Source organism: Mercurialis annua, linkage group LG3, assembly GCF_937616625.2.
Source record: "Mercurialis annua linkage group LG3, ddMerAnnu1.2, whole genome shotgun sequence".
Lineage (NCBI taxonomy): Eukaryota > Viridiplantae > Streptophyta > Magnoliopsida > Malpighiales > Euphorbiaceae > Mercurialis > Mercurialis annua.
This window is the reverse complement of record NC_065572.1, coordinates 66,802,406-66,828,850: the sequence shown is the minus strand read 5'-3', so window position 1 is coordinate 66,828,850 and position 26,445 is coordinate 66,802,406. Positions and strand designations below refer to the sequence as shown.

At 33.1% G+C, this 26,445-nt stretch overlaps 8 protein-coding genes across 8 annotated transcripts; 6 read left to right on the top strand and 2 right to left on the bottom strand.

Moving 5' to 3' along the window:
* Window positions 1-2,958: 2,958 nt before the first annotated feature.
* Window positions 2,959-6,697, top strand: LOC126674293 (LRR receptor-like serine/threonine-protein kinase FEI 1). Its single transcript, XM_050368725.2, has 13 exons — window positions 2,959-3,312; window positions 3,452-3,581; window positions 3,668-3,739; window positions 3,828-3,899; window positions 3,974-4,045; window positions 4,152-4,223; window positions 4,306-4,377; window positions 4,675-4,781; window positions 4,848-5,021; window positions 5,098-5,430; window positions 5,780-6,031; window positions 6,134-6,267; window positions 6,375-6,697. The coding sequence occupies exons 1-13, from the start codon at window positions 3,231-3,233 to the stop codon at window positions 6,597-6,599; spliced, it is 1,797 nt and encodes a 598-aa protein (XP_050224682.1). The 5' UTR covers window positions 2,959-3,230; the 3' UTR covers window positions 6,600-6,697.
* An 89-nt stretch (window positions 6,698-6,786) lies between these two features.
* LOC126674295 ((-)-isopiperitenol/(-)-carveol dehydrogenase, mitochondrial-like) lies at window positions 6,787-8,333 on the top strand. Its single transcript, XM_050368726.2, has one exon. It carries the CDS (start codon window positions 7,302-7,304, stop codon window positions 8,097-8,099), a length of 798 nt encoding a protein of 265 aa, XP_050224683.1. The 5' UTR covers window positions 6,787-7,301; the 3' UTR covers window positions 8,100-8,333.
* A 3,246-nt stretch (window positions 8,334-11,579) lies between these two features.
* On the top strand, window positions 11,580-12,641 carry LOC126671692 ((-)-isopiperitenol/(-)-carveol dehydrogenase, mitochondrial-like). The gene has a single exon (XM_050365486.2). The coding sequence runs from the start codon at window positions 11,718-11,720 to the stop codon at window positions 12,510-12,512; it is 795 nt and encodes a 264-aa protein (XP_050221443.1). The 5' UTR covers window positions 11,580-11,717; the 3' UTR covers window positions 12,513-12,641.
* Window positions 12,642-13,783: 1,142 nt separating this feature from the next.
* LOC126675093 ((-)-isopiperitenol/(-)-carveol dehydrogenase, mitochondrial-like) lies at window positions 13,784-14,717 on the top strand. The gene has a single exon (XM_050369672.2). It carries the CDS (start codon window positions 13,816-13,818, stop codon window positions 14,608-14,610), a length of 795 nt encoding a protein of 264 aa, XP_050225629.1. The 5' UTR covers window positions 13,784-13,815; the 3' UTR covers window positions 14,611-14,717.
* Window positions 14,718-16,495: 1,778 nt separating this feature from the next.
* LOC126675094 ((-)-isopiperitenol/(-)-carveol dehydrogenase, mitochondrial-like) lies at window positions 16,496-17,486 on the top strand. Its single transcript, XM_050369673.2, has one exon. The coding sequence runs from the start codon at window positions 16,529-16,531 to the stop codon at window positions 17,321-17,323; it is 795 nt and encodes a 264-aa protein (XP_050225630.1). The 5' UTR covers window positions 16,496-16,528; the 3' UTR covers window positions 17,324-17,486.
* A 232-nt stretch (window positions 17,487-17,718) lies between these two features.
* LOC126672889 (RNA polymerase II C-terminal domain phosphatase-like 4) lies at window positions 17,719-19,530 on the bottom strand. The gene has a single exon (XM_050366837.2). The coding sequence runs from the start codon at window positions 19,509-19,511 to the stop codon at window positions 17,964-17,966; it is 1,548 nt and encodes a 515-aa protein (XP_050222794.1). The 5' UTR covers window positions 19,512-19,530; the 3' UTR covers window positions 17,719-17,963.
* A 2,096-nt stretch (window positions 19,531-21,626) lies between these two features.
* On the bottom strand, window positions 21,627-23,639 carry LOC126672888 (RNA polymerase II C-terminal domain phosphatase-like 4). Its single transcript, XM_050366836.1, has one exon. The coding sequence runs from the start codon at window positions 23,637-23,639 to the stop codon at window positions 21,627-21,629; it is 2,013 nt and encodes a 670-aa protein (XP_050222793.1).
* A 1,045-nt stretch (window positions 23,640-24,684) lies between these two features.
* Window positions 24,685-25,880, top strand: LOC126675092 (RNA polymerase II C-terminal domain phosphatase-like 4). Its single transcript, XM_050369671.2, has one exon. It carries the CDS (start codon window positions 24,714-24,716, stop codon window positions 25,839-25,841), a length of 1,128 nt encoding a protein of 375 aa, XP_050225628.1. The 5' UTR covers window positions 24,685-24,713; the 3' UTR covers window positions 25,842-25,880.
* The last annotated feature ends 565 nt before the right edge of the window (window positions 25,881-26,445 follow it).

Sequence of the window (26,445 nt, the reverse complement as noted above, 5' to 3'; positions counted from 1 at the left end):
ATCAAAATTTCAACTAATTCAGAATTGATCATATATAAAACACATTGCTGTTAATATTTAATTAGTATAATAAATTTAATCGAACTCACAAGAGATTTTCTAATCTAATAAAAACTCTAACTAATTTGTTATTATTTATAAAATATATTAGTATAATTATAATAAATTTTAAGCAAATATTGTTGATGTAAATCACTTATAAAAATTAATATTATATTTCTTTATAAAATAATTTATAATTAATTTAATATTAATTATAAATAAAATACATTGTGATAATTAATGAATTTAATTAATAACATAAATTGACGAGTCATATCACGCGCCACGTGCGTAGCACGTAATGCAAAACTAGTCTAAATAAAAAATTGTATCTCATTATATTAAATATTCTTAGTAGAATTTGTTCTTTATAAATAGCTAGGTTTTTATTTTATTAATAATCACTCAGTATATTAATAAAAACTTCAAAGTCACACAGTGACAAAATCAGCCAGTTATTTTAAATAGGACACAATTTAATTAAAAACATAAATATAATATAAAAAAATACACACTAAAAATTATAAGCTTAATCACCAAAAAATGTCAAAACTTTACGTTATATGTCAGTTATAGCCATATATTTTAAAATTACCAAATTTAGCCAATTTTGCTATATTCTGTTTCTTTTTCAGCTAATTTTGAATCGAACCGGATTTATTGCCTGTATGTCATTCATTTCACTTCCAACTCAGCAAATTAGCTGACATGGCAACATCTTAAAATTACCAGAAATGGCTGGAAAAAAATAGAATATAACAAAATTGGCTAAATCTGGTGATTTTGAAAGTTTTGACTATAACTGACACAAAACATAAAAATTTTGTATTTTTTGGTGATTAGGCCAAAATTTTATTGAAAAGAAGATTAAAAACTATAAATTATTTAGTATTTATGAGCGGGAAGGAGGTGGTTTTTGATTAAAATCGGAATACCACTTTCTCCAACTATGAAAATAAAGAAGAATTTTTTTTTTTTTTTAAAAAAGGAGAGGAAAAAAATTTAAAGAGAGAAGAGAATTTAAATTGACTTGGGATTCAACACTCACCGGTTAAGTTACATTGCTGCTTTTGCTTCTATATCTAAGGGGAATGTCCTTTTTTTGTTTTGTTTTGAAGAATACCAAATAATATTTGATAATTATAATATATGGAATATTTTATTTTAAAATATACATACATTATTATTTATAATTTTTTTGGTACAGAACACTCATGTCTTAAAGTGGTTTTGGATTATCATAGATATTGTTATTAATTATAATAAAAGTTATTAAAAAAATAAATATATATTAACAGATAAAAAATATACATCTATATTAAATAAGAGTGGATGTGATTTATTTTTGTAAATTAACTAATTTTATTTAAATAATTAATTTTTTCAATATTTATTTATTCTAAAGTGCATGTTAACCTGTGAGTGACAAAAGGAATATGTTATACAAAAAAATTTGGGATGTGATTATTGAAACATATAGTATTGTCGGAAATTTAAACAATTTTCCTCCTTTTTCTTTGTCTAATTCCTAATAAATAATATTGAACCATGAAATCCAATATTTGAAGGACAAGAAAAAAAATAGGCTAAGGGTAAATTATATGATTTTGGTTTATTAGATCCTTCAATTTCTATTTGGTTTCCTCACATTTTTAAGTTTTTATTTTTTGGTTGTTTTTTGTTTTATTGGGTCTATAAATTTTTATTTTTTGGTTCATTTGATCCTTAAATAGATCTCCGTTTAAGGATTTAATGAATTAAAAAAATAAATTTTTAAGAATCTGAAAAAATTAAATAGAAGTTGAGGAATCTAATAAACTAAAACAACATAAATAAGGGATCCAAAAATAAATTTAGCCGAAAAAAATAAACAAGTAATAGATGTGATGAGCACAAGTTTGCTTACAATGTAAATTTCAAAGAGTGGAATGGCATCAGCCATCATGTTCATCTTTGAACTATGTCATGTAATTATTACATTGCATAACTCTATTTTTTCTGTTAACACAATTTAAGATTACAACCTTCAATTACTTGGCATAATATCATGCTATCTAATCATTTATTTTTAACCATATGTACCCATATATACATTCTTAGGGTCTATATATTTAAGATGTGATGAACTAAATAAGGGCAAAATGTCTCAAAAATTATCGATTTTTAATTTTTTTTACTTACATCCTAATTTTGTAAATTATACCCTCAAAGTTTTTAAAATGACTTAATTATGCGCTTATTGTGAAACAGAGAGCGCCTTCGGAAGAGGGGTATTAAATGCGTCGTTTTTAAACTTTAAGGCTATATTTTGACTAAATTTTTTATGAGAGGCTTGTCCGTACTTTGATATAGATATCAAGGGTTAAACTAAACTTTTTCCCTTTTCAAGAGTTTATTTGTTTAACTTTCAAATCGAATTATGTACCAGCATTAGATTTTAGTTAGCTTGTGTAATTTAAATTTCCTTGTATCTTTAAAAAAAAACACTAAATTTCATTTTTTTTTATTTTTTTTTATTAAAAATGGTAATCAACTCTTTAAATCTCAATAGTAATTACTCATACTACATGTACTTGTTTTTTTCAAGTATATAAAACTAGATATGAGAGTGACAACACGCGCTTTGCATGATACTCAAAGTTACATATAAAATGTCTTACCCTCAACATAGATACAAGAAGCTGTCAGAGAAGTATCAATGCAACCTCAGACTTTGTGCTAATACACAGAAAAAACTCACTCTCTTACCATTGACATGTGCCAACTCTGTAATATTGTTTCAAAAAAATTCTTGTCTCTAATGGAGTTTGTAACTCACCTATACATTACCGAGAGTAAACATTTTTTTGCACACTCAATGTTTGAATTTTATTGGACAAACGGCTACTTCATTTCTGCACAACTTTCCATACCCACTTTCAAAAAGACAGTCTGCTTATTAAAATAATTTAACAAACCAACACTCAAACTTTTCTCTCTCTAAAAATGCTTCAAAATCCCATTATTATGAGTTCTGTAATGCTAATTCACCATCATCATATCTAACCAGTAATACCAACTCTACCCACTAAAAATCATTGCATTTTCTTGATTTTTTACTAGCTTTGGTTCACTGTGCAGTAGCTTGCTGCACTTAAAAGAACCCAACTTTGCTCATAAAAGCCTATTTTGAAAGTGGAAATTTGAAAATGAGGGTTCTTGTTTTGGTTTCTTTTCTACTTTCTTTAGCAACTTCTTTCAGTGGTTCCTCTCTTGCTCTCACTGAAGATGGTAAGAATCTGTTTGGCTGCCGAGAAAATACAAAAGATATGAGCTTTTGATGTTTGAAAACTCTATTAAGGTTAAGTTAAAGTTTAGATCTTTTTTCCCTGTCTGATTTGTATTTTCTTGTTTTTTTTGAAATTTTTAGGTCTTACATTGTTGGAAATGAAGAGCACATTGAATGATACTAGAAATGTGCTAGCTAACTGGCTAGCTACTGATGAATCTCCTTGCAAATGGACTGGTATTTCTTGCAATGACCAAAGAGTTAGCTCAATGTAATATCATAAACTTTAACCCTTTGTTGGTAAATTTGAAGTTATTTTCTTGATCACTAGCTGATTTTTGCTGTTGGGTGCTTTAGAAACCTGCCTTACATGCAATTGGGAGGGATTATATCTGCTAGCATTGGGAAACTTAGTAGACTACAGAGGCTGTAAGTTCAATTCTTCACCTCATAATTTACTAGCAAATGTGATTCAGTAAGCATTTTTGAGTTTTTGTTTTTTTTTTGTGTTGAGCAGTGCACTTCACCAAAATGGTTTACATGGAATTATTCCTAATGAGATCACCAATTGTACTGAGCTTAGAGCAGTGTAAGTGAAATTTACTCTCCATCTCTATGCATATGTGTGTGTTTCTCCCTATCTAAAATTGACTATGTGTGTAGGTACTTGAGAGCTAATTATCTTCAGGGAGGCATTCCATCAGATATTGGAAACCTTTCTCATCTCACAATTCTGTAAGAATTCCAATTGCTTTTATATTTCTGCTTGAATTCTCTCTAAATCTGTTGTTATTAATATGTTTGTCACTACTATTGCTTGATTATCAACGGTTGAATTTAGGGATTTGTCAAGCAATTTGCTAAAAGGTGCTATACCTTCATCTGTTGGTCGTCTTACACGTTTGCGCCATCTGTAAGTTCTATGAGTTTGTTGCTATTGAGTTTGAAAATTTGAAGGTTGGTGTATTAATAGTCTACTTTGGCGCTCGTCTCAGGAATTTCTCTACCAACTTTTTCTCTGGTGAAATCCCCGATTTTGGAGCTCTAAGCACTTTTGGGAACAACTCGTAAGTGTTAAAAAAATAAACGATTTGCTGGCATGTATTTGTAACATGATGATACATGATGCCTGTTATACGAACCATGCCAGTTTGAACTGCAATGACACTATTGGAACATACTGAGATATATTCAGTTGTATTCTAATCGGAAACATTTTAATTTGATGACATGTCATTTGGCATCAGTATCTTTCTATAGTTTCATGAGGCATCTCTAGTAGTCCTTAGCCACCTTTCGTATTTGTTCTAACTTCTAAGTCCACCTCTTTTAGTGTTTTCTGAGTTTTGCCTGGTTGTGGTTAGGTTTATCGGCAATGCAGATCTTTGCGGTAGACAAGTGCACAAGCCATGTCGAACTTCAATGGGATTTCCTGCAGTACTACCACATGCTGCAAGTGATGAAGCAGCAGGCAAGTTCGTCATAACATTTTCTATCACTGTCAACTATGCATAAACTAACATTTGGGTTTTTGCAGTTCCTCCAAAACGATCCTCCCATTACATCAAAGGGGTGCTGATAAGTGGAATGGCCTTAATGGCACTTACATTAGCAGTGCTTCTTGCATTTCTCTGGATTTGCTTGCTATCAAAGAAGGAACGAGCAGCTAAGAAATACACAGAAGTCAAAAAGCAAGTTCATCAAGAATCAAGTGAGCTTTAATCTCCCTCCAAATTCTCACTTTTTTTTCACCACTCTACTATTACCATTAACATAATTTTCACCAGGTACAAAGCTTATTACTTTCCACGGCGACTTGCCATACCCTTCCTGTGAAATCATAGAAAAGCTAGAGTCCCTGGATGAGGAGGATGTTGTAGGAGCTGGAGGGTTTGGTACTGTATACCGTATGGTCATGAATGATTGTGGAACATTTGCTGTCAAAAGGATAGACAGGAGTCGTGAAGGATCTGATCAAGCATTTGAGAGAGAGTTGGAGGTTTTGGGTAGCATCAAGCATATCAATTTGGTAAACCTGAGAGGCTATTGCAGACTTCCAATGTCAAAGCTTCTGATATATGATTATCTGGCCTTGGGAAGTTTGGATGATATTTTGCACGGTATGCTTCATTCTCGAGTGTTCAGCTTATTGGCTTCTGATGTTTTGGATCCTTTAACTCACAGCCTGTATATACAGAGTTGTGTGAGCATGAATAGAATACTTAGTAATATCTTACATTTTTGTGTGCCTTTTACAGCTATTTAGAAACACATTTACATAGAAAAATGAGGAATCTATAACGTTTAGCATCAAGGATAGTAAAATGCAATATTTTTAAAGCCAGTCACTTTAAGTGCATATTGCTTGATAGTAGCATTTTATGTAATTGCTTATTATAGTTGATTTTCTTAAAATCTCATGGGCGGCTTCTCATTTTTTAGTTTCTTTATGGCTGTACTTTCTTCCAGAACATAAAGGGGAACAACATCTAAATTGGAGTGCTCGTTTAAAGATAGCTCTAGGTTCTGCCCGGGGGCTAGCATACTTGCACCATGACTGCAACCCAAAGATAGTTCATCGCGATATAAAATCAAGTAACATTCTCCTTAATGAAAATTTGGATCCTCATGTCTCTGATTTTGGTCTTGCCAAACTTTTGGTCGATGAGGATGCCCATGTCACAACTGTAGTTGCTGGCACTTTTGGATATTTGGCACCAGGTACGCATTGTTTTCTGTTCTACCACTCGTATCTAAAGTTTGTCTGCTGTATGTTTATCTTGATGAATGCTAATTGGTTGAAATCATTTCTTCTTCTACCAGAGTACTTGCAAAGTGGGAGAGCCACTGAGAAGTCGGATGTTTATAGCTTTGGGGTTCTCTTGCTAGAGCTAGTCACTGGAAAAAGGCCTACCGATCCAGAATTCGTAAAAAGAGGCTTAAATGTTGTGGGTTGGGTACGTAAGCACTCCGAATGTTTTTCTTTCCTTCTTCGATATTTGGTTTATTTACTCAATGTAGATGTATGGTATATAAAAATTGTACTGTTTTATCGTTAACGCAGATGAACACCTTATTAAAAGAAAACCGGTTAGAAGACGTGGTGGATAAAAAATGCAGTGATGTAGATATGGAAAGTGTCGAAGCAATTCTTGAAATAGCAGCAAGATGCACGGATGCAATCTCTGATGATCGGCCAACAATGAACAATGTATCGCAGTTGTTAGAGCAAGAAGTAATGTCTCCTTGCCCAAGTGATTATTACGAGTCGCAATCTGATTATTCCTAAAATGGTATGAATCACTTGCAACCACAGCCATTGCTATGTATGTAATACATTCAACTTGATGTTTTTAATTTATTACATCCTTAAAAAGTTTTCCAATATTCTTGCTATGCTTCCCTTTGTTTCGGGCCTGTAAATCTCTTGCATGTTAAAGTTGGATTTTCATTTTGTCTTGCAATTTGTTGAACTTCCTTTGTTTGTTCAACTTCAACAACTTGCATAAATATGAGATAAACTATAAATTTATGCACCGAAAATACGACAAAGGTGGAGTATTTCTACTGATCGATTATGTCATAATAGGCCCGAGTTGGATATCCAATTGATTTGATATCTAGAAGATGCCTTGTATATCACATAGGTTTAGAATACACAATTCCACCCTACAATTTTAATATGCTGTAATAATTGATCTAGTTAAATATTTATAAGACTACATGGAGGATCATTTCATGTACACATTTTAAATTCAACAAAGGAAATAAATTCAACACTACAGGTTAAATATAATAGCTTATCAATTATGGATCTAGTTAGGTGTAAATATAGCGGTAGACTATGTATCGGAAATAATTAATCATACTTAAATATAGACAGACGATCATAAAGTAGAACCAGTCAAAAACTACCCACATAAAGTAGCCATAAGGGATCAGTTCCCACATACCTTTTAGTAATCTCATTTTTAGCCAAGAATCTGCTAATATGGCCACCGCGGCACCATCGGCAAGGGTTGACAGTAGTAAGCTACAAGATAAGGTAGCCATCATCACTGGTGGTGCTAGCGGCATCGGTGAGGCTACTGCCTTACTCTTTGCAGAGCACGGCGCACGTGCCGTTGTGATTGCAGATATTCAGGATGAAAAGGGTCAACAACTTGCTGAATCCATCGGCAAGAATCGATCAACCTACATCCACTGTGACGTAACCGACGAGACTCAAGTCAAGTCTCTAGTCGAATCCACTGTAAATTTATACGGCCGGCTCGATGTCATGTTTTGCAACGCAGGCATTTTCAGCTCTAGCATCCAGAATATCCTCGACTTTGACATGGCTGCCTATGAAAAACTGTTTTCTGTCAACGTCAGCGGAGTAGTTGCGAGTCTAAAACATGCAGCACGAGCGATGGTGGAGGGAGGAGTAAGCGGTAGTATCATTTGTACAGCAAGCATTGCAGCTACTGCAGAAGGAGACAGGTTTACAGATTATGCGATGTCAAAGTGTGCCGTGTTGGGATTGATGAGGCGGGCAAGTAGGCAGCTGGCCAAGCATGGGATACGAGTAAACTGTGTGTCTCCAAGTCCCATTGGGACTCCGATGGCGATCAAGGCGCTCGGAGTGAGCAATCAGGAGGAAGCAGAGAAGGCGTTTGAATCGAGTTATCGATTGAAAGGCGTGCTGAAAGTGAAACATGTGGCGGATGCTGTGTTGTTTCTTGCCTGTCAAGATTCTGAGTTTGTCACTGGTCATAATTTAGTTGTAGATGGTGCGTACAGAAATTGAAGTATCATAATTCATAATTATAAATTCACATTTTAGTGTTTAGTTCACCGTATCGCAAGATATAAATAAATAAATAAATGAAATAATTCCATACCCTTTATCATGTAAAATAAAATAAATAGAATTCTGGTATGTAATGCTAAAGATTGTTTCTGTCAATATTAATTGTTAACAGAGCCAGTGGTGTAAAAAATTATTCCTTTACTAAAATAAAATTTGAGTTGTTTAGCGGTCGTTTTCTGATCTATTTTACTTCTTTTCTTATTTATTTCTCAAACATGCCCAATTGTCCATCCCTAATTACATATTGGCGGTCGGATATTCAATTGCTTTTTTGAATTATTCAGAATATGCCTTACATATTATAAAGGTTTAGCCTATAGGTTGATCGAAGTCGAGTGGACACTACAGGTTTCACATAACGTAATAATTGATCTAGTTATATTTTTAAAGATCATATTCACATTTAAAGAAAAAAAAATCAACACTACAAGTTAAATATTAATAATTTAATAAATGTAATAACTTGTCAATTATTGATCAAGCTAACTGTAAATATATATAGAGGTAGACGTGTTTAAAGTTATCATTTATTTTTGGAGGCAGGATTGAATTATGTAGAAGTTAGTTAGTGTTAGATTTTTTTTGAATCGGTCTTAAATCACCGGCCCTATTGAAATTCGAAATTGAAATTTCAGAAATGCATGCACTAATAGGATTACTCGTGAGTTATTCGAAATCGATTTGAAAAAATTCTAGTTGAAATTGAGCTTGAGTAGTTCGAATATTGTCCAAATTCAAGTTCGAGCTGAAAATTTAAGGTGAAATATAATAAAAAAATTATAAAAAAAATGTTTTAATAATTAACGTATTTTTAATGTGTGAAACTGAAAACTGACAAATAGAATGAGATAGAGTAATACATTAAATTTGATGTTCACATCTGTTGTATGGGATAAACACTCATTTGCTATATTCTGAAAATCGAATATGTTTGCTTCCCTATTTATTAATCTTGCCAATGTGGGTTTAGTTTAAATGGCTAAAGCACCTCTAAGTGCATCAAGAGGTTGTGGGTTCGAACCACGCCTCGGTAACTAACAACTAACAAATGAGACTCGATAGAGTCGATTCTCACCTTCGATAAAAAAAAAATTATTAATGTTGGATTTTCATTTTGTTTTGTAATTTGTTCAACTTCCTTTGTTTTTCTTCAATTTTGTGAACATTAATCGCCTATGATGAATGAATAAATTATCCTCAAGACATTATTGAGCCCGAGTCAACTTAAACAGCTTGCATATTTATAAGTTAAAACTTTTATTCATTTATACTCGGAACAGATAGATATGACGTGTTGGAGTATTTCTACTGGCTAGTCATATGTCATATTGTTGGTATAATTTTTGTTCCATATTAATAAAATTTTAGTATGTTTTTATGTCTCTTGGTATGATATTGGTATAATTTTAGTCTATATTACAAATATACCAACAATATATATTATATTTTTGTAATTATTTTTTAATTTTTGATATATTTATAAATATTTTTAAGTTAATTTTGTATTTTGTAAATGAAAAAATCGCCTATTTTTGTAATTATTTTTTTTTCTTCATAAATGGTGTAATTTTCTCAATTTTTAATGCATTGGAAGGCTTGGCCTAATGGCCAAGTCATTCAATACGTATGAGATCGGGGGTTCAATTTCTAATTCTACTCAAGCCGTGATTTTCCTAATTTAAAAAATGCATATTGACCCTTGCTAACCCCTATTACCAACTGATTTATAGTAGGTTTATTTTTGATAAAAAAAAAATATATGTACAATTTTTTAAATTTTTTATAAGATCTAGATAAATTTTAAATATGAAACAACATCTTTAAATTTTTAATATTGAGATTAATTCTCACTTAAATAGAATAAGTTTCTTGTGAGAAATACAATTTTAACTTCAAATTTTAAACGGTTGTATATATAAATATTATTTGAACTCGCGATCTCATTTAAACGAGAAAACACCTTTCAAATTCAACTGCGATTTGGACATGTGCTTCAATTTTAATTTTTCGGAAAAGGCTTTATGATCATATGCATATTTAAAATTCAAGAAAATGATATTATCAATCATTCATCTTGTTAAATGTAGATGTAGTGATAGACATGTTTGAAGTTAGTCGTAGACATGCAAATATAGTGGTAGACAAGTAAAATCATTTTATTAAGTTAAAGTTCTTGAATAGAATCTTAAATTTATTAGTTAAGATTTTTAAATATTTCATTTTTGGCCTTAATTTATAATTAAATATTTTTTTAGAAAATTTACTTCAGATGAAGAATTTTTTAATTCATGAAGTAGCAATAATTTTACTTTATTTGTTTTAAAAATTTCCAGATAATTTATTCTTATTTTTATTATTAGATATTAAAGACAATAAAAATTTATTCAATAGTGATATTAATTATATTTAAAGATATTATTGTATTTTACTATCTATTTAATTAGAAAGTTGGACTTTAAATTTCCAAAAATTAAAATATATAAATTGAACTAAGTAAATTATTATACTATTTTATAATAAAAAATTGAATCCATTGTTAGTTGGTTTATTGTCATATAAAATTTTATATTTTTTGCGTTTGTAGCAATTTATAAATACGATTTTTAAAATTTAGCAAAACAAGTCTATTTTTTTTTTACATTTTCTAACGTTAAATTGTTTTTCTTCGCCAAACGATGTCGTGTTGGCAGTTTCTAATAACCGAAACAATATTGGATAATGATTTTACGCTGTAAAATGTCAAAAAATAAAAAATTAATAATTATGTCAAATTTTGAACGTTTTACTTAAATTGTTACCAATACATAATATTAAGATTTAGTATGCAAATTTTTAACGTGCTGAAATAGGAATATAATGAAAATTTTAATTTAAACACGGTTACTGAAGAATCGGACACCGGCCAATTAAATCTAAAAACTTTAAATTCAATTCGAAAGAATTAACTGGACCAAATTAATAAAATCAGACCGCATGAGCGGCTGAACCAAATTAGACCATAAACGATATATACAAGTTATATTCAAATTTTTACTTCAACAATTTTACTCAACGAATTTAACCAAAAATTATTATGTAATAAGTTCGATCACCGATTCGATTTTAAAACAATGCTTTTTTTCACAATCAAATAATCTTTCATTAAAATCAAGCAATTATAAGTGTAAGAATTTAAAAAGGGTATAACCGTTTCTAATGATCTGACATGAAACAAGAGGTAAAATTTTAGTTTGCACATCGCCTTATAAAATAAAAATAAAATTACATAACTGGTCTATTATAATAAGATTTAAATCTTTTCTGTTTAACAGAATACTCACCGATCTTTCATAACTTTCTGGTACAATTTAAAGATAGGGGAATTCTTGGTTCGATAAAGGGTCCCACTTGGGTATAAAATTTTCATGAGCATAAGGCATTTTGTCAATTGTGCATATTAAAACCAGTCAAAAACTACACATAAATATAGTCATGAGGGATCAGTTCAACGTCCACATACCTTCTAGTAATCTCATTTTTGACCAAGAATCTGCCTGATCTGAGCTCTCTTCTAATATGGCCACCACCGCATCATCGGCAAGTGTCAACAATAAGCTACAAGGCAAGGTAGCGATCATCACCGGTGGTGCTAGCGGCATCGGTGAAGCCACCGCCATTCTCTTTGCAGAGCACGGCGCACGTGCAGTTGTGATTGCCGACGTCCAAGATGAAAAAGGTCAACAACTTGCTGAATCCATCGGCTCCGACCGATCAACCTACATCCGCTGTGACGTAACCGATGAGAATCAAGTCAAGTCTCTGGTTGAATCCACCGTAAATTTATACGGCCGGGTTGATGTCATGTTCTGCAACGCGGGGATTTTCAACTCCAGCATCCAGAATATCCTCAACTTTGACATGGCTGCCCACCAGAAACTCTTCGCCGTGAATGTTGACGGAGTAGCTGCAAGTGTAAAACATGCCGCACGAGCGATGGTGGACGGAGGAGTAAGCGGTAGTATCACTTGTACGGCAAGCATTGCAGCTAGTTCCTCGGCGGACAGGTCTACAGATTACGTGATGTCAAAGTGTGCAATTTTGGGGTTGATGAGATGTGCAAGTAGGCAGCTGGGCGAGCATGGGATACGCGTAAACTGCGTCTCCCCAGGGCCGGTTGGAACTCCGATGGCCATCAAGATGCTCGGGGTGAGTAATCAGGAGGAAGCAGAGAAGGCTTTTGAAACAAATTTTGGGTTAAAAGGTTCACTGAAAGTGAAGCATATAGCAGATGCTGCACTGTTTCTTGCTTGTCAAGATTCTGAATTTATCACCGGCCAAAATTTAATTGTGGATGGTGGATTTAAATTTTGAACTAGCATAATCACAAATTCAAAATATATAAAATAAATAATCACCTATCATGTATTGTGTAAAATAAAATTAGTTCGTATAATATTTTTTCCTGTTTTTTTTAAATATGTTAAGTTTGTTTCTTGTTAATTTGCTTATTGTCAATAAATAGCCCACCAGCTAACCCCAAGGCGTAGATGAGTTGGTAAGGCGCTCTTCTAGCTTAAGTGAGGTCGCGGGTTCGAACCGTACTCATGTATGCAGCCGTTTAAAACTTGGGGCCAGAGCTTTGCCTCCCGCAAGGGACCTACCCGGCTCGAGTGGGGATTAGTCTGAATGTGGAAGGCTTAAAGGTGCCGTTTCATAGTTGGAACCCGTTCAGGACACCTCATGATCAGATCAAAAAAAAAAATAAATAGCCCACCAGCTAGTCTAATGAAATTTATAATCTCTTTTCCTTCTTTCAATTTAATTTTTTTATCCATAATCCATCCCTCTGGCTCTGGAAATACATATTGTCTTCTGAAGGACTAATTTTTTTTATTATGAGATTTTAAGAAAGTCAAAAATTTGTCAGCTTATAACATATTTCTGACTGGCATAAAATATTGGGCGAAAAAAAAGATCCTTTAAAATTATTCGGAAATAAAACATTAGCTTTTTTAGTTTTTCACCACTTGAAACTTGAATATTTTTAACTAGGCTTAATCATAAAAAAAACCCCGACCTTTTAACCCCTTTTCACTTGCACCCTGACATTGCAATTTTATCTATATCACCATAATTCGCACCTTTCGTTTCCAATTACACCCTAAAAAACTAAATTAATCAAAAAAATGTCAATTTGATCCTTCATTTTAAATTTATTTTCTGAAAAGTATTTAATATACTAAAAGTGAAGGATCAAATTGACATTCTATATAAAAAGTGAAGGATCAAATTGGCTTTTTTTTAGTGAAAAATATATAATCAGTTTTCAGGGTGTAATTGGAAACGAAAAGTGCGAATTAGGGTGATATAGACAAAATTGCAACATCCATGTGCAAGTGAAAAAGGGCTAAAAAGTCGGATTTTTTTTTTTATGATTAAACCTTTTAAATACTGTAAAAAAGTAGTCTCGCTTAATTTTATATGGTGTTGAAATTGCCACCCCAATAAGGAGTCCCACCTGGGCAAAAACTTCTCATGGGCATTAGAGATTTTGTAAAGCGTGGACAATCAGAACTAGTCAAAAACTACTCACGTAAATGTAGCCATATATAATGGATCAATTCCCTTTAAGTAATCTGCCTCACCTGATCTATCTGCTACATTTTCTGCTAATATGGCCACCACCGCACCATTTGTAACGGTCGATAATAAGCTACAAGACAAGGTAGCCATCATCACCGGTGGTGCTGGCGGCATCGGTGAGGCTACCGCCAAACTCTTTGTAGAGCACGGTGCACGTGGAGTTGTGATTGCCGATGTCCACGATGAAAAGGGCCATCAACTTGCTGAATCCATCGGCACTGATCGGTCAACCTACATCCATTGTGACGTATCCGACGAAAACCAAGTGAAGTCTCTGGTCGAATCCGCCGTAAAACTATACGGCCGACTCGATGTCATGTTCTGCAACGCAGGCATTTTCAGCTCTAGCATCCAGAATATCCTCGACTTTGACATGGCTGCCTACGAAAAACTGTTCTCCGTCAACGTCAGCGGAGTAGCTGCAAGTGTAAAGCATGCAGCACGAGCAATGGTGGAGGGAGGAGTAAGTGGTAGCATCATTTGTACAGCAAGCATCGCAGCTAGTTTAGACGGAGACAGGTTTACAGATTACACGATGTCAAAGTGTGCCGTGTTGGGACTGATGAGGCGTGCAAGTAGGCAGCTGGCCGAGCATGGTATACGAGTAAACTGCGTGTCTCCGGGGCCCATTGGGACTACGATGTCGATCAAGTCGCTCGGGGTGAGCAATCAGGAGGAGGCAGAGAAGGTGTTTGAGTCGAAATATCTGTTAAAAGGTGTGTTGAAAGTGAAACATGTGGCAGATGCTGTATTGTTTCTTGCTTGTAAGGATTCTGAGTTTGTTACTGGTCAAAATTTAGTTGTAGATGGTGCATATAAAATTTGAAATTCACATTTTAAAGTTCAATTCACCGTAGGCAAGATATATGTAAATGAAATAATCGTATATTCTTTATTATGTAAAACAAAATAAAATAAATATAGTTCCAGTTTTAATGTTAAGTATTGTTTCTGTTAATGCAAATTGCCTTTATTGTTAACAGAACTAGTAGTGTAAAAATAAAATAAAAGTCTTCCACCAATGAGTTGTACCTCAAATGTTATATTACTTATAAGTACCTGATAACAAATAGTCAAAGTTGTGGGTTCAATTCCTAATACAAGCGTTCCTCTCTTCTCAATTATCAAAAAAATAAAATAAAATTATTCCTTTATTAAAAAACTTAATGTTTAAAAATATCCCACTCAGAAAGGTGTAAATATGTTCATTTGATATATAATCTAAATAGATTCTTGATGAACAAATGACGGTTAAATACTTTACAGATTATCAAACTATCAATTTATTTTAAAAAAGTTGTTGAATTTTTAATTTATTTCAATAAAAATAGCGAATTTTAATTTACTTTAAAAAATTTTATTAAACTTTCAATTTATTTTTAGAAAATCACCCCTTATTATTGTAAGAAAGAAATAAATATGAATCAAAAGAAGATAATTTTCTCAAAATAATAATTATTCTTATGTTATTGTCCATTGGTGCTCTGACGATAGCGTCATCCTTTATCAAAATCCGGTTTATAACAGTTCACATTTGTACAAGTCTTATATAAGTGAATTATACACTTTAAATATACTAGTCTCGCTTTGCGTGCTACACACGTGGCTCGTAACGTGACTCGCCAATTCATATATTATTATTTTAAAATAAAATTAAAAAAATCAAATTAATTTTTTTTTGTAAATTTACACATAATTAACAAAGATTTGGATAATATTAATTGCGTTGCTAGTGTAGTCAAACTAAAAGATTGATATTCCTATTAATTTGGAAAAAATTAGCTATTTTTTCTATACTCAATTAATATTCCTCTATCATGATACAATTTTATTTTAACTAAAACTCTAATTATAATAATTTTTTAGTAATCAATTAAATAACTAATTTGTTAATGACTATAAAACCGTTATTTAATATAGATTAAAAAGGGTTATTCGGTAAATTTGCCTGTCCCCCCCATCCGTGCTTTTATATATAGTATAGATATAGTAGAATACTTCTACTAAAAAAAATATCTACTAGAATTCCTGGGTTTATATAATCCCATTTAAGAATCACAATTTCTATGGATCATATTGTTATAATGTATTAAATTTATTAAATAATAAATTAAAAGATAATTATATATATATATATTAATTAAATTTAATATCTAATACTATTAAAATACAAAAATAAATTTTTAAATAATTATATGGCTATACATTGAGGTCATATAAAACAAATTTATCCATTTATATAACAAGTTTATCATTTTAACCATGTCATCAATTATTTCCTACGTGTAAATATATTTTACCTCTTTCTGTTAGTTAGCCGAGTGTGATTTCACGCTCCTAACAGAATATAAAAAAAAGGACCCAAATGAGAAAAAATAATAAATTTGAACAAGCAAAATTAATGTATAAGGACCAAATAATTAAAAACCGTATAGTACAAGAGCTTCTAGATGAATTTATATCCTAAATAAAACGTTTTAAATATATATTTCAAGGATTAGATTGGTTAAAATATTTTTTTTTTTGTGTTTTAAACTGTTTGATTATTTTATGATCCAAATTTATATAAATTTAATTTAGACCCGTTTAAATTTGTATGTGCCGAAATTGCCACACGAAGACATTTTGTCAAGTGTGGATAGATCAAGTCAAAAATTACCCACGTAAATGCAGCCATATATAATGGATCAGTTCCCTTTAAGTAATCTGCCTCACCTCAGCTCTCTGCTACTTTTTCTGCTAATATGGCCACCACCGCACCATTTACAAGAGTCAATAATAAGCTACAAGACAAGGTAACCATCATCACCGGTGGTGCTGGCGGCATCGGTGAGGCTACCGCCATACTCTTCGCAGAGCACGGCGCACGCGCAGTAGTAATTGCCGATGTCCACGATGAAAAGGGTCAACAACTTGCTGAATCCATTGGCACCGATCGGTCAACCTACATCCACTGCGATGTAACCGACGAGAATCAAATCAAGTCTCTGGTTGAATCAGCTGTAAATTTATACGGCCGACTCGATGTCATGTTCTGCAACGCAGGCATTTTCAGTTCCAGCATGCATAATATTCTCAACTTGGACATGGCTGCCTACGAGAAGCTCTTTTCCATCAACGTCAGCGGAGTAACTGCGAGTGTAAAGCATGCAGCACGAGCGATGGTGGAGGGAGGCATAAGCGGTAGTATCATTTGTACGGCAAGCATTGCAGCTAGTTCCGTGGCGGACATGTATACAGATTATGTGATGTCAAAATGTGCAGTTTTGGGGTTGATGAGATGTGCCAGTAGGCAGCTGGGCGAGTATGGGATACGCGTAAACTGCGTCTCTCCAGGCCCGATTGGGACTCCGATGTTGATCAAGGCGCTAGGAGTGAGCAATCAGGAGGAAGTAGAGAAGGCTTATGAATCACATTATCCGTTAAAAGGTGTTTTAAAAGTGAAGCATGTGGCCGACGCTGTATTATTTCTTGCTTGCCAAGATTCTGAATTCATCACTGGTCATAATTTAGCTGTAGATGGTGCTTTCAAAATTTGAAATGTCGAAGTCATGACAAATTTAAAATGTTTTTTCATTTTAGAGTTTAATTCACAAATTCATGTGATTTGTTATATAAATGAATACTTGCATATCCTCTAATGTATAAAATAAAATTAAAGCAAAATGGACTTATATATTCATAACCATACATTGTTGTCAAGTTACAATTTTAAAATTGTCAGCTTGTTTTTTCATTTTTTTGACTTTCGCTAAATATACTCACAAGCTCATAGAACATAGTATTATACGTACATGTATACATAATTTACCCTATCTGGTATATATATATATACTATATCGTGCCATGTCAACTAAAAACTAAGCATGGATATATTAGATAACACAATTACTGAAATATGTTCATATTTTGTAGAGTACATAGAAGCATTAAATGGTTTATTTGACCAAACAAAGACAGAACATGAGAGTAAAACTAACAAAATAAAACAGATCGTGACACTTCAATACTATATTTCTTGTTTTTTTTCAAGGGGATGAGCCTTCTCTTTTTGTAAACTGTAAAATATATCTGAATGTAATATCATCATCATCGGCCGTCAATTTTCTAGTTATTCCATCATCAATTCTTCACCACCAAATAGCAGCTGCAGCTGCAGCAACATGAATTGCTATAGATTCATATTTCAAAAACCTCAAATGATGGCTCTTTCTTTATCTCCATCTTCACACTGTTGGAGACCCTAGGAAGCACTTTAGGTGTACTTTTTCCGGTGGAGGGAGACGGCCGCGCACCCTTGCCTCTGGATCCGCCCCTGCTATAAGCAGGGAACTTACCCCAAACCGCATAACAAGCTATGATCCATTGAGGACTAACCAAATTATTTTCAACCTTCTGTTTAGCCCATCGAATCTCTTTTTGTCCGACTTTATTTGTTACCACATGTGTAACTGAGGAATCTAGTTTCCACACACATTTTGCTCCCATTTTTTTCGCTTTCTGAGCAAGAAAAAGCTTATTCGGCAGACTGGCATGTAGTACTATTTTACACCCTTTCAGAATTGTTCTCCTCATCATTCTCATCACTTGTCTAACATCTCTACTACTACTATCAACACTGGCCGAATCAAAAAATTTACTGTGGATTTTCTTGAGAATTTTCAAGTATTTTCTCATCCAATCGGGATTTTCGTCGATCTCTCTATTAACCTGGTTTTGACCAAAGTATTTATATTTTTTTACCTCAATTAGGTTGGCATTGTGCTTTGGCCAAACATATTCCAAGTCGTCAAGAATCACTATTGCCCTTTCTTGCCCTAACACCACATCAAGATTCTTTAGTCCACTTTCAGTACTATCCTCTCTGGATATCATTCTTGAGTTAAAATATCGATTTTCGGGATCAAGCAATTCCATCATCTTTCGTGCATACTCTCGAGAAGCATTTGTATACACATACATCTCGAACATGGTATTCGCTTCTTCGAGAAACTCGAGAACATAGGGTCTTAACTTGGTAAATACTAACCGATTTTCGAGTTCCACCTTAACAACATCTTTTTGATTCTCCAAATTGTATATTTCTTCTTCTTGGGGTGGTGAAGCCTTGGGATACAATCTACTGTGAAGCAATGTCTCGTCCAAATCAAGAACTAGGAGTAGCTTCTTCTTGCTCAAAATATTATTCGTTTCAATTGGACGCAACCTGTCAGCTTCTGTTTTACTCAGCCTGAGATCGTTCATTATGTATCCAAAGAACAATCCGTGGCCATCGAGTAATCCTTGGCCGCAAATAGTGCACATTCCCTTCAAGATCGCAGGATGCGAACAGAAATAGTCAATTGGCGGAGACGATTGAGATCGGACATCAACATTAGCAAGGGGATCCGTAAGTTGGCCTTGAAGTTCATGAAAAGTAAGTGGTGTATGTCTTCCATTCAGGGCCGAAAATATAGGATGAAATTCAGAGCATATATTTCGATACATGATGGCATTAAATTCGGCAGGAGAGATTGTTCGACCAGCAGCCGCCAATTGATCCGCCAAACTTTTCGCTTCGAGGAGGTACTGAGTAATAGTCATGTCATTGCGTTTCAATTCATGTAATTCAATATGCAAGCGCAGTTGTTTGTTTTGTAATTCAATATGAGATAATGATGTTATAGGTAAAGAAAGGGATTCGGTGGTAGGAATTGTAGCAACAGAAGTTAAATCTGAGGAAGTCATGGTAATTTTCAGAATTAAGAATGATAAAAACTTAGGTATTTGATGGAGAAAAAATTATTGTATTGGTACTAACGAGCTCAGTTTATATACAAGACAAGCTTGGTGCAGAAAAGGAAACTCCTAATTAAGAATATTTATTAATATATGAATTAGGAAACATACAATTTAGTTTAGGAAATTACTTAGCATAATTCCTTATATAATTAAGTCTGTTTTGAAGACTTGGAGGTCAAGGTAATTTTCTACTTGGGGAACTTAGGTAAGAAAATATTGTACTGAAATTAAGGAGCTGAATAGTAGAGCTTATATAGAAGAGATGCACAAAATGCTTTGTGTGGAAAAGGAAAACTTCTTATAGAAGATGTTGACTTAAGTGTGAACACAGTTAAGTTGAAGTGTGAAAAAAATCAAAAATAAGGAAAGTGCATTTGTGACTTATTATGAGTTTATATATAAGGAGGGATTTACTCATTTGAATTTTGGATTTGTGAGTGTGTTAATAGTTAAATTCTTCTCGATTTATCGCGTGCGTTAACTGTTCAGTCGGCCGGCCTGACCTAACATGAGTTGATTCGGTTCAAGCGTTATTTTAATAAACATATCCTTAAAAATCCATTTTGTGTTTTGTCAACACATTTACTATTGCGATTTTAATACCAAAAACATTTTCGCATTTATTTCTATTTCTTTGGAGCGGTTCTTTTTCTCCTATAAATAGTGGTTTACCACTCATTTGCAACTACTTCGAAACCTGAGCTCTTCTTCTCTGAATTTAAGAAACACAAAATTTCTTTGTATTATAAATTATTCTTGGGTAATATGATTGGGTGTTATCGAGCTATTAGTACAGTATATTGGTGGCAGTATTTTCTGGCCGTTTTATCCTAGAGATGACATGGTTGATCGTTAGATTTGCACCTTCAAGCTGAACTACAAAACATCTAAAAAAAAGCGGCTTAGTCCTTGACTCAACCTTTTCATAATTCCACATGTCATCCAACTACTGTACCAACATAAAGAATATTTCAATACAGAAAACATACAATTCAAATACAGAAAACTTAACACAATTCAGTCAATAACAAATTATTATGAGATCCTCCACATATATCATAAATAACTGTTTTATATTTTTCATTTGAAAATTATACTTAATGGTCTCTCATTTTCAATTTTGTTAACTATTAGATCCTTCTGTTAATTTGAATTACCCAAATTGTTAATAGAATTAAAAGTGAGGTTGCAAATCGTTTACAAGTGAGATACTAAATCATTAACAAAATTAAAGATAGAAGACTAAATCGTTAATAAAATTAAAAATGAGGTACTAAATTGTTTGAAAGTAAGTGTCAAAATCAATGGAGAAGTCTAATAATTAATGAAATTGAAAGCGAAATCCAATATGGGCCTAGTTTGGATGGCTAAGGCATCTCTAAGTGCATCAAGAGATTGTGAGTTCGAACCACGGCTCGGTAATTAACAAACTAACAATTGAGACTCTAAATAGTCGATTATCATCCTAGACAAAAAAATTGAGAGCGAAAGATCATTAAATATGATTTTAAAACAAATAGTATGCAAACTGTTAATTATAATATGATCGGGGGACCTCAAAATCATTTATTCTTAAATCTAATATAGGCGATGAGTTCTTCATCATAAGAACATTGTTAGAGTTGAGTATTTGCGGTTATCAAATTATTACCTTTAAATAGTAGTTATCAAATTATAAAAAAATATAAAACGTTTACCAAACTATTAATCTGGTGTTGTAATATGAAAAATATTATATATTATAATTTTGTCATTATTTTAATAAGGTGTTATAATATGATTGGTTGAGTTTACAAATAACGTGGTAGTTTGGCAGACTCGCTCTATCTACAAATTTATCATTGAAGTTTAGGTATCCGCCAACCTTGTAAAATGACTGCTAAATGCATTAATCGGAAATCAACAACAAAATATAGACTTGAAGAACTCATAATCAATCACTGAACATCACAAAAATCAAACTCTATTAATCTAATTAATTAACAACTATTCCAAACTACAAACATTTATTCAGAAAGAAGCAGAAGTCTGAAAATTGCGCAAAATCTAAATCTGCATTAGCTAGGCCATGTAATCATCCAAAGAAAATTTATGCCAAAAGTTATAGCAATCTATTATCCATGTCGAAAGAACCGAATGATATCTCGTCTTCTTCTTCTTCTTTTTCTTCTCGTTTGCCAACAATTCAACCCCATCATCTTCTGGCTTAGCCTCCATGAATACAACATATGTTACAGACGGATCAATTTTTGATACACAAATTGCACCCATTTTTTCAGCCATCATCCGAACATGAGCAACTTTATTATCGTCGGTCGAATTATTTCTTAATACTAATCTACGCCCCTTCAGAATTCCACCCTGAATTTTCCTCATTACATCCCTAACATCTCTACTACGAAGGCAAAAAAATTGAGTGCGTATCCTTTCCAAAATTTCCAAATATGTTTTCATTATTTTTATATCTTCATCTGTGTTCCTCTCTGCAAAAGATTTACCCTTCAATGCCCTGTTTCTCGAAGCGAAGTACTTGTATTCCTGAACTTGAACCACATTACCATTGTGATTTGGCCACACGTCGATTTTGTTGTCGAGGATAACAACCACCCTTTCTTTCCCCATCACTACGTCGAGATTTTTTTGACCCGATTTGGTACTGTCTTCTCGCGAAATTATTCTTGAATCGAAGTATTTATCATCAGGATCAAGCAACTTCACCATTTTCGTCGCGTAATCTTGACAAGAGTTAGTGTAGACGTACAACTCGAATATGGTACTAGCTTGTTTCAGGAAATCACGAACAAACGGCCTTAATTTGACATAGTAAGAACTTGAATTTGTCAATTTTACCTTAAAAACATCGTGTGGTGATTCTAATTGATTGTCTAAATATTCTTCTTCTTGAAATACTGGAGTGGTATGAAGCAATGTATTATCTAAATCAAGAACCAAGATTAACTTTCTTTTGCTCAGAAGAATTTTCGTCTCGATAGAACGCATCCGATCAGCTTCAGTTTCGGTTAACCTTAAACCATGCTTTATGTAATCAAATCGCAGGCCGTGCATATCGGCAACTTCCCGACGACAGTTAATGCAGATTGATTTCAAAACTGCTGGATGTGAACATGTATTTTCTCCAGAAGAAGTCTTATTTGATAAATTTTGCTTCCTCGTTATTCTTCTTATCACTTTTCTAACATCTCTACTACTACTACTACTACTACGAACAGTGGCGGAATCAAAAAATTTACTATGAATTTTCTTGAGAATTTTCAAGTATTTTATCCCCCAACCTGTGTATTCACTGATCCATCTGTTAACCAGGTTTTGATCGAAGTACTTGTAGTTTGAGACCTTAATTAGGTTGGCATTATGCTTCGACCAATCACTTTCCCCGTTGTCAAGAATCACAATTGCCCTTTCTTCCCCTAACACCACATCAAGATTCTTTTGTCCAATTACAGTACCATCATGTTTGGCTATTAATCTTGAATGAAAAAATCGATTTTCGGGATCAAGCAGTTCCATCATCTTTCGGGCATAATCTCGAGAAGCATTCGTATACACATAAATCTCGAACATGGTATTAGCATCAATGAGAAACTCGCGAGCATAGGATCTTAACTTGGTGACCACTAAATAACTTTCAAGTTGCACTATAAAAACATTTTTTTCATTCTCCAAACACTTCAGTTCATCATCTTGGGGTAATGAAGCCTTGGAATAAAACTTACTGTGAAGCAATGTCTCATCCAAATCAAGAACTAGGAGTAGCTTCTTCTTGCTCAAAATATTGTCGGTTTCGATTTGACGCCATCGGTCGGCTTCTGTTGTATTCAGTCTGAGATCGTTCATTATGTATCCGAAGAAAAGGCCATGACCTTCGGGCAATTCTTGGCCGCAAACAGTGCACGTTCGCTTCAAGATCGTCGGATGCGAACAGAAATTGTCAACCGGTAGTCTGTTCTGAGATATAGAAGCAGCTAGGGCCTGAGCTAACGACGGCATAGGTAACGGAAGGGATTCGGCGGTGGGAATTGTAATAACAGAAGTTGAATTTGAGGTATTAGCCATGATAATTTTCAGAATTAGCAAGAAAATATTGTTTTGATATAATGAGGAGCTGAAATAGAAGAATATTTCTAATACAAATTAGGTTTATTAAGAAAATATTTTCTTTTTATATGCAAACACCTAACCTAATTGAAAAGGGAATAAAAGATTTCCGGAATCCAGAAGCAAAAAGGTTTTCCGAAATCCAGAAGGATTAATGATTCGATCAAATCTATTTCAATTTCAATTTTGAATAGAATTTAACCATCAACTTGCTTTTAGTATTAATTAATTTTAAATAAAATAAAACATTTATAATAATTAATTACAATGATTTTTTTTTCAAAAATTTAATCAAAAACAAAATCGTTAAAATTAATTATTTTTTATGAGTAAATTATTCCCATAAGAATTTTAATTGATTCTTAACAAATAAATATATTTTATTTTTAATTAATTTAGTAGACCGATATAAAAATAGAAACAATGACTAAACAATTAATGGAAATAAAAATAAAATACCAAATCATTTAATTTTAAAATATGGAGGACATAATTAGAAATTATGTTATATATGAGATATTAAAGTAATTTGCTCTTAAATCAATTATGATCTTTCGCCAAATTTGATGATGTAGCCTATTTTGTCAAGGTATTGAATTAGATGGATATTTAAATTCGATCTCACCCACATTTTACGACATGCATGTTACTGTAAAAAAAATGACCAAAAAATATAATATAAATTAAGTATAAGAACTTTGACAAAAAATTAAATATAAGAATTAAATAAAGATAATTTTTTAAAAAAAATTAGATAAATAAAATTCTAAAAGTATAGGGATCTAAAGTTGCGTTTGGCCTAACTTTTATTAATTACTTTTGTCCGGCAGTCTCGGGTGTAACCTGTAAGAGTTACGATTAAAATCTTTTTCTAAGTAGAAACAAATTTTCCAATTATCGTTAAGTAAACCTATTTTCCTTCTGGATTCATGATTAATTCCTTATTTAAACCTAAATTAGGTTTCGCCTCCTTTATATATAACATCTGTAGCAGTACTCCTAGTATAGATGTTACACAAGTGAAATAGAACAATGATGCAAACAAATTTCTCAAATAATCTTTTTCTTGCTGCGAATGCCGAAACAATGTTAGCAAATACATGTTCACATCCGATGGTCTTGGGATCAATCTGCATCAACTGCCGTCACGAAGTTTCCGATCAGCACTGCCTGCGATTTGATTACATAATTCATGGTTTAAAGTTAACCAAAACCGAAGTTGATTGGATGCGTAATATGGAGACAGATATTCTTTTGAGCAAGAAGAAGTTAATCTTGGTTCTAGATTTAGATGAGACATTGCTTCAGACCACTCGAGATTCGGTAACCGAATACATAGAATCTTTGCAAGATGTTATTAAGGTAAAATTGCCAAATTCCTATTCTTGCACCGTCAAGTTGAGGCCGTTTGTTCTTGATTTCCTCGAACAAGCTAGTACCATGTTCGAGTTGTACGTCTACACTAACTCTCGTCAAGCTTACGCGACGGAGATGGTGAAGTTGCTCGATCCTGATAATAAATATTTTAATTCAAGACTAATTTCGCGAGATGACAGTACCGAATCGGGTACAAAGAATCTCGACATAGTGATGGGGCAAGAAAGGGCGGTTGTTATTCTTGACGACAGAACCGACGTGTGGCCAAATCACAATGCTAACGTGATTCAAGTTCAGAATTACGAGTACTTCTCTCCGAGAGTCGGTAAGTTGAAGAGTAAATCTTTTGCAAGGAGAAAAACGGATGAAGATATAAAAATAATGGAAACATATTGGGAAATTTTGAAAAGTGTACACAGTCAGTTTTTTTATGATGAGCATGATGATCCTGGTAGTAGAGATGTTAGGGCTATAATGAGGGGAGTTCAAGGTGAAATTCTGAATGGGTGTAGATTAATATTAAGAAATAATTCGACCGACAAGAATCAAATTCTTGAGGTTCAGAGGATGGCTGAAAAAATGGGTGCAATTTGTGTTTTAAAAATGGATCCGTCTGTAACTCATGTTGTGTTCATGGAGGCTAGACCAGAAGATGACGGGCTTGAATTATTGGCAAACAAGAAGAAGAAGAAGAAAAGGGCGTATCATTCAGTTCTTTCACGGTGGATATTTGATTGCTATAAATTATGGCATAAATTGCCTTTTGAGGATTACATGGCATAGCTAATGAGCATATGATCATGAATTAGCACTACTTTTAAAAATTTCTGCTTCTTTTTTTCCATGTAACAAAGAGTTTGTAATTTGGATACTTGTAAATTAATTTGGATGAGTTCTTATTTACTGAAGTTTAGTGATTGATGATGACTGATGAATTTTATTAGTCTATTTGGCACCAGCAATGATTTTTGTTTTGTGTTATTGATTTTCTATAAATGCTTTTAGCGCTCATCTTCTAAGGGTTTATGATTTAAGGTTTGTGGATATCTGCTCATGGACATACAGATATAAGACTGGTTCGACCAGGCCCGTACTCTTTTTAGGGCCGAGTTTGGACAATACATTTTTATTTGAGAAAATTACACCATATAACCCAAAAAATGAAAACTTTACATTAGCGACTCAGATTTTTTTTTCTTGCAACAATCCCTCAATTATAAAATTCTCTTTGCATGTGTACCTCTTTCAATTTTTATTTCCTATTTTATCCTGAGGCTGTGTTTTACTACTGTGTGTGTATTACACACAATCAAACCCAGGCTATTATGTTGCACACGTGGTCTCATCTCCAAATTTGAAATCAGAGAATAACATTATCCCTCCATTG

What these genes read in the sequence shown, in the direction of transcription:
- LOC126674293 (XM_050368725.2), top strand. Translation starts at nt 3,231, where the DNA reads ATGAGGGTTCTTGTTTTGGTTTCTTTTCTACTTTCTTTAGCAACTTCT. An exon ending in GCAAGTTCATCAAGAATCAA is followed by an intron (nt 5,022 to 5,097) that starts GTGAGCTTTAAT and finishes AATTTTCACCAG; the next exon opens with GTACAAAGCTTATTACTTTC. An exon ending in TTTGGATGATATTTTGCACG is followed by an intron (nt 5,431 to 5,779) that starts GTATGCTTCATT and finishes ACTTTCTTCCAG; the next exon opens with AACATAAAGGGGAACAACAT.
- LOC126674295 (XM_050368726.2), top strand. Translation starts at nt 7,302, where the DNA reads ATGGCCACCGCGGCACCATCGGCAAGGGTTGACAGTAGTAAGCTACAA.
- LOC126671692 (XM_050365486.2), top strand. Translation starts at nt 11,718, where the DNA reads ATGGCCACCACCGCATCATCGGCAAGTGTCAACAATAAGCTACAAGGC.
- LOC126675093 (XM_050369672.2), top strand. Translation starts at nt 13,816, where the DNA reads ATGGCCACCACCGCACCATTTGTAACGGTCGATAATAAGCTACAAGAC.
- LOC126675094 (XM_050369673.2), top strand. Translation starts at nt 16,529, where the DNA reads ATGGCCACCACCGCACCATTTACAAGAGTCAATAATAAGCTACAAGAC.
- LOC126672889 (XM_050366837.2), bottom strand. Translation starts at nt 19,511, where the DNA reads ATGACTTCCTCAGATTTAACTTCTGTTGCTACAATTCCTACCACCGAA.
- LOC126672888 (XM_050366836.1), bottom strand. Translation starts at nt 23,639, where the DNA reads ATGGCTAATACCTCAAATTCAACTTCTGTTATTACAATTCCCACCGCC.
- LOC126675092 (XM_050369671.2), top strand. Translation starts at nt 24,714, where the DNA reads ATGATGCAAACAAATTTCTCAAATAATCTTTTTCTTGCTGCGAATGCC.